Source organism: Bos grunniens, chromosome 20 (assembly GCF_055505025.1).
Source record: "Bos grunniens cultivar Pamir isolate PY7600 chromosome 20, Bosgru_T2T1.0, whole genome shotgun sequence".
Classification (NCBI taxonomy): Eukaryota; Metazoa; Chordata; class Mammalia; order Artiodactyla; family Bovidae; genus Bos; species Bos grunniens.
The window spans coordinates 66,303,209-66,321,631 of record NC_141184.1 but is presented as its reverse complement, the minus strand read 5'-3'; the positions used below and the strand labels follow the sequence as shown (position 1 = coordinate 66,321,631).

Below are 18,423 nucleotides of genomic sequence, written 5' to 3'. Positions count from 1 at the left end.
TTCATGGGTAGCCACTCCGATCTCCTACTCCTGGACTCTTTTTCACAGTGCTAGGGAAGTCCGTTTTCTTCCGCGCGTCCCTGTACGCTCCACCTGCAGAGCGTGGTTAAGCGAAATAAACAGCGCAGTAGTCCTTTGCCCACACTAAAGATGGCGACTCGCTGGGCTCCCTCTGGGTAGTAGAGCGAGTTCCAGGCTCCAGGCCTCACTGGGCGAGGCGCAGACGGAAGGGGCGTCTCTCGACGTAACTTTTCGACCTTCCTGGGAGGGGACCTGGGTTGTGGGCGTGGCCTTATCTGAATTCTAGCAGCTTATTGGCCTTTAGGCAGGTGGGCGGGGTGTCTGCCCTAACCCACCCCTCCCTTTTCGAACCGGAAGTGTCTCTCGGTCTTTCCAGCTGGTTGTCATTTCACTCGGCTAGGTCCTGAGGAGAAGGACTCAGCCGCGGCTGCTGGACCCGGGCACCGGGAGGCGGCGGCGGCAGCAGCAGCAGCAGCGGCGGCGGCGGCGGCGGCGGCGACAGCAGAAGAGGAAGAGGAGGAAGAAGGAGAGAAGAAGAAGAGCCAGGCGGAGTTCGCAGCTACGACAGCGGGGACTGCGGGACCGGGGTAAAGCGGCGGCGACGACGACGGCCCAGCAACCGTGAGGAGAAACAAAAGCCTTCTAAATTATAGTTTTAAAAAAAATCTGGGGGCAAAAAGAGAGAGAGCAAAGTAGGGAGGCCCTTCTCCTTTAGAACAACTAAGCTAGTGGGGTTTTCTTTTTTCCCCTCTCCCTCCCCCTCCCCGCACCCCCCACCCCCACCCCCTCCGCGGAGAATCGAACTGAGAGAACTGAACAAACCGCCCCTGGGTCCCATGAGGGAAAAAAACCCCGGAGCCGCAGAGAGGGGAAGAGGCCGAAACCGCAGGACCTTCCAGGTCGCCTCCTTGGTCCCCGCACCCCCGGGCCGCCAGCTCGTCCTCGTCGAGTGTGCCTAATCCATCCTGATCGCGACACCCCCACGAGGGAGAAACGGGTGTGTTTCCAAACCATTTCATGGGGGAGAGGAGGCCAGGGGGAGCCCAGGAACAGCGACCGCAGCAAGATCTGCACCCAGAGCTTCAGGAACAGCCCCAGAGGCCAAAACTGCACCCCGTGAAAGAGCAGAAACAGGATCAGGAAGAGCAGAAACCTCCCTGCAATCATCTTTCCATTAGTCAATGCTGATTTCCTCTCCGGCAACCAGGAATTTGCCCCCCACCCCAGATAACCTAATATAATCTATATATATAAATATATAATATATAATGTTCTTAAATTATTCCTGATTTTTTTTAACCAAGCTGCCAAGAAAAGAACCTATTCTCCTCATACCCTATTCTAATTTTTATGTGAGTGAATCTAAACTGCTGAAGAAGACCATATGTGATTGTTAAATTATATATATATATATATTTTTACTCCTCGCAATGCTTATTCTTCTACATCCATAGATGCTTGAGAAGCTGTGTTTTTGTCATTCATGTACGTTTTCCTTTGAAAAAAAAAGCGCCTATTTTACTAACCAAAGACTTGATTTTTACCCTCTTCGTTTTTATTCCCTTCTAGAAATAAGCCTAGTTGGATTCATGTCAGTGTTTTAAGGTTTTTTTTTTAGTTTTTTTTTTTTTTTCTTTCAGAGACCAGAATTCCAAATCTGAACTATTTAGGGTGATAAGCTGCATCTTTGAGCTAGGTAAAAATAAGACGTTTCAAACAAGCAACTTACATTTGGAGTAGAGGATACAAAGGCTTGAGATACTAGTTTGTTGTTTTTTATCTTAAGATTCTGAGCCTAAAAATAATAAATGGGGGATTACGGGTTTGGAGTGCTAGTGCAAAGCAATACTGGGAATAAATCTGCTTTTCCAGTCAGATTCCATCCACATCTGCAGCCTCCACACCATCACCAAAATGCCACCCCCAGCCCTGCTGCTTTTATAAATAATAACACAGCTGCCAATGGCAGCAGTGCCGGGTCAGCTTGGCTCTTTCCTGCTCCGGCTACCCATAACATTCAGGATGAGATCTTGGGATCAGAAAAAGCAAAAAGTCAGCAACAGGAACCGCAAGACCCTTTGGAAAAGCAGCAGCTCTCCCCCAGTCCAGGTCAGGAAGCTGGAATACTGCCTGAAACTGAGAAGGCTAAATCTGAAGAAAATCAAGGGGACAATTCTTCAGAAAATGGCAACGGGAAGGAGAAAATAAGAATCGAATCACCAGTGTTGACAGGGTTTGATTATCAAGAAGCCACGGGGCTAGGTACTTCGACCCAACCCTTGACATCAAGCGCATCGTCTCTCACTGGTTTCAGTAACTGGTCAGCAGCGATAGCGCCTTCCTCCTCTACAATCATCAATGAAGATGCAAGTTTCTTTCACCAGGGAGGGGTCCCGGCTGCTTCGGCTAATAACGGTGCTCTGTTGTTTCAAAATTTCCCCCATCATGTCAGCCCTGGCTTCGGAGGCAGCTTCTCTCCTCAGATTGGGCCTCTCTCACAGCACCACCCTCATCACCCTCATTTCCAACATCATCACAGCCAGCATCAGCAGCAAAGGAGGTCTCCTGCCAGTCCCCATCCCCCACCTTTCACACATAGAAATGCTGCTTTTAACCAGCTGCCTCATTTGGCGAATAATCTTAACAAGCCCCCTTCTCCGTGGAGCAGCTACCAGAGTCCCTCTCCTACACCGTCTTCTTCCTGGAGCCCAGGAGGTGGAGGATACGGTGGCTGGGGAGGTTCCCAAGGCCGAGATCACCGTAGGGGGCTGAATGGAGGCATAACGCCCCTGAACTCCATCTCGCCTTTGAAGAAAAATTTTGCAAGCAATCATATTCAGCTCCAGAAGTATGCTCGCCCCAGCTCTGCCTTTGCTCCTAAATCCTGGATGGAAGATAGCTTGAACAGGGCTGACAACATTTTTCCTTTTCCGGTAAGATTATGTTCCATTAATAGACTAAGGTGAAATAAGGAAACGGCATGGTGTAATATCTATGTAACTAAGAGAGTTTGAATTGTCTATATTCATATCAGAGCTCTTAGAAAAAGAATTCATTGTCAAGACATTATTTTGGCAGGAGAGCAGTGTAATTTGGAACAAAATATTCAGCTGTTCTTTTTTTGTAATTTTCTAATTGTTATCTTTCCATAGATAACCATATAAATTAGCATAATTGTGAATACCAGGTAGCTAGTGATGTCATGATTATTAACTGCAGTACCTTTCTAGCCTGACAAGAAAATCGTGGTAGGTTTTTCCCTACTTATTTAAGTGAGAATAAATAATATAAATATATTTCATTATGGAAACTGATTAGCATTTTCTGCCCATATGCATAACTATATACCCTCCCAAATTTGTTTTTCACCACTGATTTGCTGAAAACCAACTACTGAAGTATAGTTTTCTCTGTGGTCATATTTTAAACTTGAAACCTCTCTGAACCATGCAGTCTGAACAGTTTGCAATTATCAATTTGGAAATTCCTATTAAACCTTTTTGCAAATTCTGGCTTGCCTTGTGTCAGTAAGGACTGCTAGAGAAATGATGTAAATATTTTCTCGATCCCCAATTATTTTTGAATACTATGAAACTGTTGGTCTCTGAGTGACTCTTATGATGCCTTTTCACCCATTTGTTTATTTCCCAGTGTTAACACTAGGGTTGTAGATAATTAAACCATTCCTAAAAATAGGTCCAGACAAAGATTACTTGTCTTTTTTGCCACCAGTGTATTCTTATTCTCCAACAGTCACATTGTTTGATGTTTTTGAATTAATGAGCAGCCAGTCTAGTTGATAGATATAAAGGGAATTTCAGAGTTAATTGAGCATCAGATGCCCTACTAAATTTGTTTTTTTTTGGGGGGTATGATCATTTATAAGTGTTTAGGAAATTTATATGGGTTATAAGCTAACATTGAATCAGTCCTCACAGTGAACCCCACAAGGTAAGTTTTATTATTACCCCCATTTTAGAGGTGAGAAAATGGAGCATCAGCAAGATACAATAACTTGCCCTAGAGCACACAGCTGATATACAAACTCTAGGCTAAAAAGCAAAGATTAAAACATACTGTGCTATATCTAAAAAGTTATTTGAGAGATCTTTCTGCAAAGGCTAAAACAGATTTCAAAATAGTGATACTGTATCCAGACATGATGTCAGCACAAGTGGAATTATCTGTTTTAATTAATAATTTGCTCAGAGGGAGGGAAATTTGCTAAGAGAACCCTGTGTCATTCCCAGGAATTAAATATCCATTCTCTAAGGATTCAGGTATAATAGTTAGGATGTATCAAAATGTTTGGTGAAACCTGGTTTTGAATTTTTTTTTAATATTTTTTTTGCCCAGGTTGAAAAAAGATGTTGGCTTTTGTTTTTAGAAAGGGTTTTTACTCAAACTGAAGAGAGCAATTTTCATGCTTTAGTGATCAGGTAAAAGGCTGTTTAATACATTGGCAATTCCATGAAGTCTGTTTTTAAAAAGTTGGTTTTGATAGTCTTTTGAACATAAATTTAAGGGAAGTTTAATGCAAAGGTAACTTTTGCAAATTATTCATATATTCCAAATTAAAAAAAATCCAAGATGGCATTCTCAACATTTTAACTGGGTTAAGATTAGCTCACAATTGCAAATACTTTTCTTTTTTATTTTGCTACTAATCAAGTGACAGAATGGATTTATGTGACTGCATAGTTTGTTTTCCATTCTCAGTTTACTGACTTTTGATAAAGATTTGATTTGGGAAATTAATTTCAAAGTGACTAAATTATACGTATATGCACATTAATATTTTTATGGGGCTGATGAGATGTGTTTAACATGTGAAATTTTTTCGGTCAGATGATTTCTTAAGAGATTAAGCTGATGTATGAAATAATAATGTAGTAGACTAAGATTGATACTAAAAGATATTGTTAGAAACCAGCTCTTCTCTTAGAATTGTTGTCTGTTATGCTGAGGGTGGAAAAAAGGAAGAGTCAATATACCTGGTTCAAATATGGTAGGATTAGAAACTAAGTTGTAGATTTCTGTTTACCATCCCCACCATTTTTAGGAGAATGTGTGTATTTGTGTGTGTGAGAGAAGAGGAGAGAGAGAGGTTGGAAGGTGGGGAGCTGAGAGAATGGTGATTTGAAAGTCACAATAAATATAAGTGATATGAAAAAATTCTTTATGAAAAAAATTCCTAATTGAGTTTTGAAAATATAAGAAATTAGTAAACTGAGTACCTTGGTGCTTACTTAAATGAATGCAGAGGTGTGTATGTGTGTGTGTTTAAAGAATTATTCTTTAGAAAAAATTTTTGGCCAAAAAAACTGCCATTTTGAGTTGATACGATTACTTGGTTAAATTTGATATGAAAACATTTGAAGGAATGTTTATTTGACTGGGAGCTCAGACACCTAGTTTGCGGTCTTTGCCCTATCAAAGTCATAGCATCTGGGGGCCTCAATTTCTTCATAAAATTGGAGTGGGGGATGACCTAGGTGATTTCTAAGTTCCTTATAATCCTAAAGCAAGCTACTGTGAAATTTAAATTGCTGCAATCACAGTCCATACTTTTTTCTAAACACTGCTATCTTATTTAACTTTATTAACTTAAACTATTAATTTTAGGAAAGATGTTTTAGACATTAGTAATTCAATTTCAGTCGCTATTGAAAAGAATTCCTTATTTATTATAGAGAGATCTTAAAATTTACTGCAGAAATTACAGGATAGAATTTATATGGTTATATTATAATATTGGTATTCAAAGTCTAGCATTGAATTATTATATAAAAAGGAAATAATTTACCTGAAATGTAACTAATACTGGGCAGTGTTTATTTTAGTTTGAAATGAATCAGAATGGTTTTTACATTTGTTTAATACAGGTTTGAGCACATACAGTGAATTAAAATTCATTATGACATTTTAAATTAATTTTTGGGGGGCCAGTCTTAATCTTCTCTTTTATCCATGTTTATGAAACCAGGAGCAAAGATTGAAAATATTGAATTATCTTCTAAATAAGTGATATGACAGGCATATCCTAGCATTTTCTTCGTATTAGTATATTGCTGCTGAAGCGAGTTAAAGTTCTCATTACGTGAATTCAGATAACGTGCCTCAAATCCAGTTTTCAGATAACTAATGTATATTTAATAATTGCATGCTTATGATAATGTTTTTACATGTATTAATTCATTTCACTCAATAATCCTATGAAGTAAATATTATTGTTATTATTACTATTCACACATGAGATTAGGCTTTTAACCATTATACTACAGTATCTTTTCACATAGACATGATGCAGATGAGGAGTTGGGGGGTGGGGGTAAGAAATGCCTACCAGAAGCATGTAGGTAAGAAGAAAATTTTTACAGTGAATAATTGATATCTGATGATCAAAAGCTAATTATAAAGTTTTGAAAGTGGAAAGTAGTAGAATATATTTGTCAACTTCAAAATATTAAACTTAGAGAATAATCCTCAAATCAGTGGTTTTTTTTTTTGTTTGTTTTTAGTACATGCTAGATATCAGGCACTGAGCTAGGTGCTTTCACATTTGTTATCTCACTTCCTATATAGGATTTTTCAACCCTATGAGGTTTAATTTTATTGTCTTAATTTCAAAATGAAGAAACAAGGTCCATATCTTGTGAAAAGACATGATTTGACCCTTACTTCAAGAGGAAAAGAATCCTACCTGTCCTGCTGAACACATCGTGTAATGCTGATGTCCAAACCAAATAATGTATTGGGGCACCTGCCAATAATTATATTTGAATATAGCACGTGAGGGGTGCTATATTATAAACACCTTCTGATGTTTAGGAGGTGTGCCTAGATTTTCTGTCCTTACAGGAAGTAAATGAGAATTGTGTGCTATAGATTCTAGTATTCTCTTACATTCAGCTCAGTTACGTCCCCATCTCTGTTAGCTAAGAACCAAGAAGTAGGCCAAAAAAGAAAAAGAAAACAAAATGAAAGAGGGGAGACAAAATCTGTCGCAAAGATGATCTTAAAACTGGGTTGTTAGGGAAGCATTTTAGGATTTAGAGTCCATTTGCTTTGGTCACCATGGATTTGTTAAGTTGTCTTAACCAGGCAAAATAATTCATGTCACTTTAATAACTCTCCTTGTGTTGTCAGTTTATTGATCTACAAAATTCTACATGGCATCTTATATTTGAAAACAGAGTTACTGCATTGCTTTGTCCAAAAGTCATGGTGAATTATTAAAATTATCTAAAGTGCAACTTTATTACATTACATATTTTTCATGTAGTCCCAAGAGAGATCTTTGCATAGGAAACATTTTCTTTGACTTATTATATCTATTTATATTAGAAGAGGGGAAACTCATTATTTTTAAATGTAAAGCATGGGTTGGATGGTTCTGGCTCCAGCAGAATTGATATATTGGCGAAACTTTGGGAAAAATCTATCAGATGCAATTTTACTCCTTTTTGTAGAAAGGCTTTTAACTAGGTTTAATTGCTTTTATGATGAAATCAAAACTTGGGCAGGGTAGTTTTGAAAATTTTTATTTTCTGTTGTGTCTTCAGAAAAGCCATGGAATATCATCAACATACTGTTCAACATCTTTCAGGAAATGCCTCTTTATTTCAAGCCTAGTGAATGTGGTTGTGTTGCTAGTTGCAGTTGGAAAGATGCTGTTTATGAGTTTATGTTTTTGAGAGTAGTTTTTGTTGGTATTCATAAGAAAGAAATGGAAAAGTAGGCTTAAAGTTAACATATGCCTGTTTTGAATTTTGCAGTCTAAATTTATTTTCCGTATGACTTTTCTCTCTTGCTATAAGGAAAATAAGCTTGAAGTACCATTATCACATTTTTTTTCAGCACTACATTGTACTTTAGTTTTTGGTCCCAACATAGATAATATATATAAAATGCATTTCTCAGGGAGCTTGTAACATGAGCATTCATTTTCATTTTTCCTGACAGAAGTCATTTTATATTGTTCAAAGAAAATCGTTCTTGTAGAAATTAAAGTGTATTTTTGCCATGATAAATTTATAGTAATGTATAATTTTTTAGAAGGCGTTTTTTTTTCATGTTTCTCTGTTCTTTTTTTTTTTTTTAATTTTATTTTATTTTTAAACTTTACAATATTGTATTAGTTTTGCCAAATATCGAAATGAATCCGCCCCAGGTATACCTGTGTTCCCCATCCTGAACCCTCCTCCTTCCTCCCCGCCCCATACCCTCCCTCTGGGTCGTCCCAGTGCACCAGCCCCAAGCATCCAGTATTGTGCATCGAACCTGGACTGGCGACTCGTTTCATACATGATATTATACATGTTTCAATGCCATTCTCCCAAATCTCCCCACCCTCTCCCTCTCCCACAGAGTCCATAAGACTGATCTATACATCAGAAGGTGTTTATAATATTATAATACTTTATAATATTAGAAGGAGTTCCACTTTGAAGTTTTTAGAAAATTCTTAGTATATGGAAATATATAGGTATAGATCCTATTTTTAATCAGTTTTTGAAACTGACACTTGGATAATTACCGAGAAAGGCCATTGTGTGAGGCCAAAAATACAGTATACTGAAGCACAGGTTCTGGATCCAAACAGATTTAAATTTGACTCTGATCTCTATAATAGCTTGACCTTGAACAAGTCACTTAAATTTGGGAAGACAGTACCTCATCAAATATTAGTACCTATAAGTGAAGGGTTATTGTGAGGTACTTTATGTGGCCATATTAAGTAGCTTAGATTTTTTTGTTTAATTTAAAATTAAAATCTCTAATATTGAGTACAATCTTGAAATTAAAGTAATTACAAAAAGCTTTGGTATCTGTGACAGATTTTTGAGCAGTTCTTAATGTTGTATCTTATCATATATTCTACACTTCTCAGAATATGTCTTTTTTTTTTTTCTTTTTGGCCATTCCACCTGGCATGCAAGAACTTTGTTCCCTGACCAGGGATCGAACCATACCTCCTACAAGGGAAGGGAAGAGTCCTAACTACTAAACTGTCAGGAAATTTCATCAGAATACTCCTTTTAAATAAGCTAGATGCAACCCAGGACAGATAAAACATTTAGCAGAATTATCAGTTTCCTTGAAGAGTTTAAATTGTTTATATACCTAAACTTTTATTAGCAATAGCAGTCTGCATTTTTCAGTAGTCTAAAAGATTTTGCCTATTTTTAAGAAATTTACAACATTTGATTATTTCTGTATACATTAGAGGATACTGTACTTTGATGGGGTTGGTTAAGAGACAGGAAAGGTATTATAGATTTAAATTAGATATGTTTTAACTTTTATCCTGGAATTAAGTTTTTTTTTTTAAATATATATTTTAATTAATTTGTATAATGGGCTTCCCTGGTGGCTCAGCTGGTGAAGAATCTGCCTGCAATGTGGGAGACCTGGATTTGATCCCTGGGTTGGGAAAATATCCTGGAGGAGGGAAAGGCTATCCACTTCAGTATTCTGGCCTGGAGAATTCCATGGAGTGTATAGCCCATGGGGTCACAAAAGTGTCGGATGCAACTGAGCAAATATAACACATTTATTGAGAACTTTCTATGTTATGAGCTAGGCACAGGACTGGATATCTCATAAAAATGGTTTTGATTTGATTTGTAATTATTTCTGATCTGTTCTAATCTTTTAGTTCAATCAGTTCAATCCCCCAGTCATGTCCAACTCTTTGCAACCCCATGAACTGCAGCATGCCAGGCCTCCCTGTCCATCACCAACTCCTGGAGTTCACCCAAACTCATGTCCATTGAGTCGGTGATGCCATCCAACCATCTCATCCTCTATTGATCCCTTCTCTTCCCGCCTTCAATCTTTCCCAGCATCAGGGTCTTTTCCAATGAGTCAGTTCTTTGCATCAGGTGGCCAAAGTATTGGAGTTTCAGCTTCAGCATCAGTCCTTCCAGTGAACACCCAGGACTGATCTCCTTTAGGATGATCTTTGCTAAGTCACTTCAGTCATGTCCGACTCTTTGCTACCCCATAGACGGCAGCCCACCAGGCTTTCCCGTCCTGGGGATTCTCCAGGCAAGAACACTGGAGTGGATTGCCATTTCCTTCTCCAATGCATGAAAGTGAAAAGTGAAAGTGAAGTCACTCAGCCGTGTCCGACTCTAGCGACCCCATGGACTGCAGCCTACCAGGCTCCTCTATCCATGGGATTTTCTAGGCAAGAGTACTGGAATGATACTAAACCTGCTTTTTTTCTCATTATAAAAATATTAACAACTAGCCCAATAGTTATATTTCATCTTAATCCATGGGTTGTTTAAACTTTAAGGAAAACTAACAGGTTAAGCTTTAGGTATAACAGAAAAAATGTATAAATGGCATTTTAAAATATTTTATTGATGGTTACATTTATAAATATACACATACACATGTGCTTTTTTAAAATTCTGTGATAAAATGGTACCACAAAAGGCAAACTTTAACCTGTGAGTCACAGAATTCAGGTCTCATTATATGTCAAGGACCACTTACAGGTCCTCTCTCATGTTTGTAAACTGAATTTTTAAAGTCTTAAGCTAAACACGTATTTTTCATATTGTAGAATATTTAGATTGGGTAGTTACTGTTTGCTGAATAGTTGCCAGGTATATCCCCATCAGGCTTTCCTGGTGGCTTAGTCGGTAAAGAAACCGTTACCTGCGATGCAGAAGACCGTTTGACCCCTGGGTCGGGAGATCCCCTGGAGGAGGGCGTGGCAACCCACTCCAGTATTCTTGCCTGGAGAATCCCATGGACAGAGAAACCTGGCGGGCTGCAGTCCGTGGAGTTGCAAAGAGTCGGACATGACTGAATGACTAACACACACACACGTATCCCAATCATTGTTTTCTTGCAGATCTGTAATGAGTTATAGTTAATCCCTCAGTATTATACATTTTAAAGCCATGTTTATGTTTAAATATTATGCAGCATGTGCTGTGCTGTGCTTAGTCGCTCTGTTGTGTCCAACTCTTTGTGACCCTATGGATTGTAGGCTGCCAGGCTCCTCTGTCCATGGGAGTTCTCCAGACAACAATACTGGAATGGGTTGCTGTGCCCTCCTCAAGGGGATCTTCCCAACCCATGGATTAAACCCAGGTCTCCCGCACTGCAGATGGATTCTTTACTGTCTGAGCCACCAGGGTAGCCCCATTATACAACATACTTTTAATAATAGATCTTCCAGATGTTTTCAAGGAATGCATCTGCTGCTGGTCAGTAAAATAGTTGCTGTAGCCTTACTGTCTATCAGATCAGATCAGTCGCTCAGTCATGTCCGACTGTTTGCAACCCCATGAATCGCAGCACATCAGGCCTCCCTGTCCATCACCAACTCCCGGAATTCACTCAGACTCACATCCATCGAGTCAGTGATGCCATCCAGCCATCTCATCCTCTGTTGTCCCCTTCTCCTCCTGCCCGCAATGCCTCCCAGCATCAGGGTCTTTTCCAATGAGTCAACTCTTCGCATGAGGTGGCCAAAGTACTGGAGTTTCAGCTTTAGCATCATTCCTTCCAGAGAAATCCCAGGGCTGATCTCCTTTAGAATGGACTGGTTGGATCTCCTTGCAGTCCAAGGGACTCTCAAGTCTTCTCCAACACCACAGTTCAAACGCGTCAATTCTTCGGCACTCAGCCTTCTTCACAGTCCAACTCTCACATCCATACATGACCACAGGAAAAACCATAGCCTCGACTAGACGGACCTTTGTTGGCAAAGTAATGTCTCTGCTTTTGAATATGCTATCTAGGTTGGTCATAACTTTCTTTCCAAGGAGTAAGTGTCTTTTAATTTCATGGCTGCAGTCACCATCTGCAGCAGAAAAATAAAGTCTGACACTGTTTCCACTGTTTTCCCATCTATTTCCCATGAAGTGATGGGACCGGATGCCATGATCTTCGTTTTCTGAATGTCGAGCTTTAAGCCAAGTTTTTCACTCTCCACTTTCACTTTCATCAAGAGGCTTTTGAGTTCCTCTTCACTTTCTGCCATAAGGGTGGTGTCATCTGCATATCTGAGGTTATTGATATTTTTCCCGGCAATCTTGATTCCAGCTTGTGCTTCTTCCAGTCCAGCGTTTCTCATATTGTACTCTGCATAGAAGTTAAGTAAACAGGATGAAAATATACAGCCTTGACGTACTTCTTTCCCTATTTGGAACCATTCTGTTGTTCCATGTCCAGTTCTAACTGTTGCTTCCTGACCTGCATACAAATTTCTCAAGAGGCAGGTCAGGTGGTCTGGTATTCCCATGTCTTTCAGAATTTTCCACAGTTTATTGTGATCCACACAGTCAAAGGCTTTGGCATAGTCAATAAAGCAGAAGTAGATGTTTTTCTGGAAATTTCTTGCTTTTTCCATGATCCAGCAGATGTTGGCAATTTGATCTCTGGTTCCTCTTCCTTTTCTAAAACCAGCTTGAACATCAGGAAGTTCATGGTTCACATATTGCTGAAGCCTGGCTTGGAGAATTTTGAGCATTACTTTACTAGCGTGTGAGATGAGTGCAAACTGTCTATAAGAACTTTAAAAAGAACCAAACAAAAAAAGTTGATGTAAGAACATTGCTACTCAGAAAAAGCTATTAATTATTGTATGGAAGTCAGATCTGAGTTTCAACTATGGCTGTGCCACTTGCTAGCTGTGTGACCTAAGGTAAGCTACTCAGCTTTCCTAATCCTTCATTTTCTCATTTCTTTGTCTTGTCTTTTAGAAATAAGATGAAGTATTTCTAATATTTGGCTTCCAAAAGATTCTGCTGGTATAAGAGAGAAGGTCATCAACTAGAAATATTAATTCAAAAGTTGGAAATTGCACACATTCAAAATGTGAAAACTGTTGTTTAACTGTTGTGTGGTAATATGTGCTTAACTTTAAAGAAGAATTTTATAAGCTGAACTATAATTTTGTTAAGTAAACTCAGTGCACTAGGGAATCAGCCCAGATGATGCTCTCATTTTCTTGAACACTGCTGGAAAATTTGGTGACCAACTGGTTTTTTTGTTTGTTTCTTCTTTGGGTAAAGTCTCTCCCCTGACCCCCAAGTCTTTTAAATTTCTTACTATGGAAAAATTTAAACATATTCAATAATAGAATATATAGCAAAATCCCATGTACATGTCACCTGGCTTCCAACAATGATCAGCTCCTTGACAGTCCTCTTTCATCTATCTTCCTAACCCTCTCTTCCTGCTTTCATGTTATTTTGAAACATTTCCTAGGTACTGTATCATTTCATCTGTAAATGGTTTGGTATGTGTTTCTAAAAGATAGTCTTTTTTTCCCTCTTAAAAACACACAAATATATCTTCTAGTTGTTTTTTTAAAAAAAGACAGTGAGAAACTGAGGCAAGGCCCATATTTTTGTTGTACCTGCCCAGCCTGTTTTACTGCCCAACCTGATGCTAATCTCTAAAAAAGCCACTATTGGCCACATCTCCCTTCTCAGACAAGAAGAGTGCTGGTGGTCACATGTCTGTCAAAGAAAAGGGAGAGAGATCCAACAAAACACTAGAATATCAGCTGATGACCAGACACTCGGGAGGAGATTGTCCAGTTTTCTCTACGCCATCTCAGCTTTCTCCTGGGTTTATATTTCTGTGAATTTGTGAGAAGCTTCTCCAAAAGGAGAGAGAACAGGAAGGACTCAGAGCTTTTGGGCTATATTTTTGTTTGTTTTTAAGGGGAATTTAAAGGTTTGTGATCTTTTCCAGGCCTTTGGACTGCATCACACTTTTTCATCTCTTGTTTTTCAACCCACAAATGTTTTATGCCTTCTGTGGACCGTATGGTGGGAGTGCATGACCAAGGTAGACACTCTCCTCCTCATGAACTGAGGTGTCGGTGACATCTTGCTTTGTGCCTGAATATTGAGAAGTGCTGCCTTCTCAGGAGACACTGGAGAGCTAAGGATCTGACGGTGGTAGCTATGAGAGCCCAGAGGCTGACAGTGGGTACAGGCTGCCTTTTGATGTTATGGTCAAGGCTCATGGAAGAGAGAAATGTTATGGATTGTGTGGGTTACAGGATACAAACCTCACTTTAGGAATAAAGATTGTGTATTTGGGTGACCATTCTCTCTGATGACTCCGGACCCTGATCACACCCAGCAGATACATAGCAGAGGAATGCTGATTGCCAGTAAGCAGCCAAAGATAGAGGAATGGCCTGAGTTTTAATAGAACTTACTCACTTTCCTGAATTAATGATCTCTTGCCCCAAATAGTATATTAAGTAGGAAAGATCTTTCCCCCCCCTTTTTTGTTTCTCTATGAAAATGAGCCATAGGAAGTAGCACGGAACAGCTGAATTATTAAGATACAAACAATACCTAATTTAATATGTTGGTTTGGGGCTCTTCTGCTATTGCACTGGAGAGAGAAGGAGCAGAGGGAATGTTTATTGAGTGGATCTCCTAACTGGTGGGTATTGTGCATGATCTATTATGGACTTTATTTCATTTCTCCTCAACCCAGTTTTTATAAGGGACATGTGTGAAGTAAGGGAGATCCTTATTTCACTGATGAAATCAAGGTTCAGAGATATGATGTCAAGACCATTTGTCTAGTAAGTGGTGATTTAAACACAAGTCTTAGAATAGATTTTAGTTATTTTCATCTGCCAGGTAAAGTGGAAATGAACAAATGGTTAACAAGAAGAAGGGGTCTATTGATTTAGGAACTGACTAATCAAGTCTAGAATGCCAAGTTGTTTTTTTAATATAGTCAAGTGGTGACAAGAAATATTTATCACTTTAAGGATTTCTAATACTGAACATGAATGTGGTTTATTTAGTGAAGGTGGAATAAAAGCAAATTTTCTCAAGGGCTTTCTGGAGAGATCTGATTCATCAGTTCACATGGGAGAAAATGGAGCTATTGATTCAATCAGGGTAATATACTAAAGACATTGATCCGTTTTGTTATAGTTTATTATTCTATTAGGAAACACTTGGTAGCCTAAGATCTGTAAGACTGTTTGCCTCATTATAAAGTGTTCATAACGAGAAAACACTGACTGAAGAGGGACCCTGCTAAGAAATATGAGATGCTAGTAACTGTAGTTTTTTCCTACTTGAGATAATTACTTCTTTCACTTTAACCTCTGACACTTGTTCTCTGCATTCAGACCCTGTATACAAGTGAAGGATATCATAGGTTGTGACAAAGTTCATTTAATAACGGACCACTTTTCTGAGCTTCTGCTATGAAGTAGACTCCACCACTTACTTGGTGACTTTGAGTGTAAGTAGTTAACATCTCATAGCTTCATGAGAAGCCTAAAATGGGGGCGATAATTGTACCCACTTTACATGATGGTTGTGAGGAACTAGTGTACAGAAATCATGCATCTTTTATCTGAGACACAGAGCCAGAAGAGATGTTAGCCATTTTAATAATGATGGCGGCAATGATGAGGAACTTACTTTGCCCTGCACAGTTGCTGCAGTCTGTGGCTTTGGGGATGAGTGGAGCTCACAGTCCAGGGAAGGAGGGAGTGGGTAGTCATCATAGACTTTGTTCATAAATATGGGCTGTCAGTGTGCTTGGCAGATACGGGAAAAGGGGACTTGTGTTTGCATAGGGATGGAAGGGTCATCTGACAGTGGAATCTTGAAAGCTGACTATATTGTCAACTTTTGATGTCTGTGGCCTTAAATATTTAATCCAAGAAAATATTTACGTTTTGGCAAATTTTGGATTAAAACTGTCATAGTTGCCTTTGATTAATTATGGGCTCTCCTGGCATCTCAAATTTCATATTTTTTTTGGCAGCTGTTATACTGGCACAGACTTTGCCTTTCAGACCAAAATGTTTTCCTTTCCCTTCTTCACCAGGGAGAAACTTCGAGAGTAAGCCAGAAAGAGAAACTTCCATAAGCTAGTACAGATACATAGCAATCTGAGAATGATGCTCACAGTCATGTATGTCTTTATGGGAAGACAGTGAGTAAAGGGTGTAGCTGAATTTTGGCTCTGGTTCTTAAGAATGTCAGTTCACTTCAATTGCTCAGTTGTGTCTGACTCTTTGCGACCCCATGGACTGTAGCATGCCGGGCCTCCCTATCCATCACCAACTCCTGGAGTTTACTCAAACTCATGTCCATTGAGTCGGTGATGCCATCCAACCATCTCATCCTCTGTCGTCCCCTTCTCCTCTTGCCTTCAGTCTTTCTCAGCATCAGGGTCTTTTCCAGTGAGTCAGTTCTTCGAATCAGGTGGCCGAAGTATTGGAATTTCAGCTTCAGCATCAGTCCTTCCAATGAATGTTCAGGATTTATTTCCTTTAGGATGGATTGGTTGGATCTCCTTGCAGTCCAAGGGACTCGTGCTTTAGTCAGGTCTAGTAATGCTAAAACATACTAACTCAAGTATGACAAGACAAGAACCAGTAATGGAGTGGTTATAGTGGTGGTTCTGTTGAAATTGAACTGAATTGTAATTTTTTGCCAATTTATGCATCTTAGAGCTTGGAAGAGAGGACTTTGATTTTGAGAGCAAAACCTTTCTCTTCAAAAGTAAACTGTAAAATAGTTGATATTTAAGCTGGACTGCATCATAATTGTTAAACAGGATGTAAGCTATAAATCACATCCCAAAGTATCTAATGAAATTAACCTGTGGAATGGAATTGCTTAACTCAGTAGTTCTCAAAGCGTGGTCCCCATCTTCACTTGGAAATTTAGTAGAAATGTAAATTCTTGGACCTACTGAGACCTACTGAATGAAAAACTTTGGGTGTTGCCTCAGTAGGCTGTGTTTCAATAGGACCTCCAAATGATTTTGATATACTCTTAAATATGAGAAACACTGGCTTTTATTGTTCATCTGGATATATTTTTTGAAGTCTACGAAATAGTAATTTTGGTTTGTGGCACAGTTGCAGTCAGGTTGTTCATCCTGGTAGTAATAGACCCACAGGTTCATGTGCTTCTTGTGGCTACTTCTGGGAAGTTACAAAAAGCCATGTCATCAGTTACTTGCTGATGTAAATCTTCCTATTTTGCTGTGGCAGTCAGGATTATTCAGGTGTATATTAAAAGGACAGATCTTGCTCTTTGAAATGCTAATTTGTTTTGTCAGAAGGTTATTTTTATCAACTTTGATTTTCATAGTGGCTTTTGTGGTTTTTCCTTTAGAAATTGCCCTGTGAAGTAGAGATGACATAAATTGAAACCAACCAGTTGCGATGCAACTCAATGTATTAAATACAACAACTCAGGTTACCAAAAAAAAGAAAAAAAAAAAGATCTCTGCATTGTAATTAAGTTTGCTTTGCTGAGCCTTGAAAATAATTGGTGGTCTTTTATTTTCATTCGTGGTTGTTAAGCTCACATTTCTAAAGTCAGGCTGGTGGTTCAAATTCTGCATTCTCTGCTTAACCTGACACTGATAAAGTTAGTTAATCATGCTAAGCTACGCCGTCTTATCTGTGAAATGGGATAATAACTGAACACTTACTGTATAGAATTTTTGTGAGGACTAAATGAGATTATGCATGTAAAGCATTCAGTTCAGTTCAGTCGCTCAGTCGTGTCCGACTCTTTGTGACTCCATGAATCACAGCATGCCAGGCCTCCCTGTCCATCACCAGCTCCTGGAGTTCACTCATACTGCATTAGATCTTGATAAATGTTACCTGATACTATTACTGTTACTACCATTTCTGCTCCTGTGGTTGGCTGTAGTTAACCTAGAGATGCAAGTTAGGTCTCTTAATTTGTGGACCACATCGATCTGTCATCTCAACAGGAAGAAGGAAGATAAGGCTTCTCTCTCTCTCATGTTTTTAGTGGCTCTGATATTATCCTATATTACCTATGTACATTTTGTTGTTTTTTTTTCATTTATTGAGTCATACTTGAGTGCCTCCTGTTTGCTAGGTACTAGCAATGGCACCCCACTCCAGTACTCTTGCCTGGAAAATCCCACAGAGGAGCCTGGTAGGCTGCAGTCCATAGGGTCGCTAAGAGTCGGACATGACTGAGCAACTTCACTTTCACTTTTCCCTTTCATGCATTGGAGAAGGAAATGGCGACCCACTCCAGTGTTCTTGCCTGGAGAATCCCAGGGACGGGGGAGCCTGGTGGGCTGCGTCTGTGGGGTCGCACAGAGTCGGACACGACTGAAGCGACTTAGCAGCAGCAGCAGCAGCCAGCATGTCCCTCACCCCAGAACCCTTAAGGCAGGCAGAGTGTCTCATTTATTCTAATACGTATCTTAATTAGTGTGGTCTTTTGACTGCCATGACCATTATTTTACCCAAGGTAGCGCCACCTGCTTTGGAGTGAAACTTGGGCTCTTGAATCCAGACTAAGCTGCTGAACTAAGCAGTAATCTATCTGTGCAATAAACTGTGTTTTTCCCTGGTCTTAGTTTTTATCA

The 18,423-nt window shown here is 39.4% G+C and overlaps 1 protein-coding gene across 3 annotated transcripts in view; it reads left to right on the top strand.

The window, feature by feature from the left end:
* Positions 1-386: 386 nt before the first annotated feature.
* Positions 387-18,423, top strand: part of CPEB4 (cytoplasmic polyadenylation element binding protein 4) — a 72,467-nt gene continuing 54,430 nt past the window's right edge. For all 3 annotated transcript variants that reach the window (XM_086362176.1, XM_086362175.1, XM_086362174.1), the window contains exon 1: positions 387-2,954. In XM_086362176.1, coding sequence (XP_086218302.1) covers positions 1,830-2,954 — 1,125 coding nt within the window. In that variant the 5' untranslated portion in view covers positions 387-1,829. The remainder of the gene's footprint in view (positions 2,955-18,423) is intronic.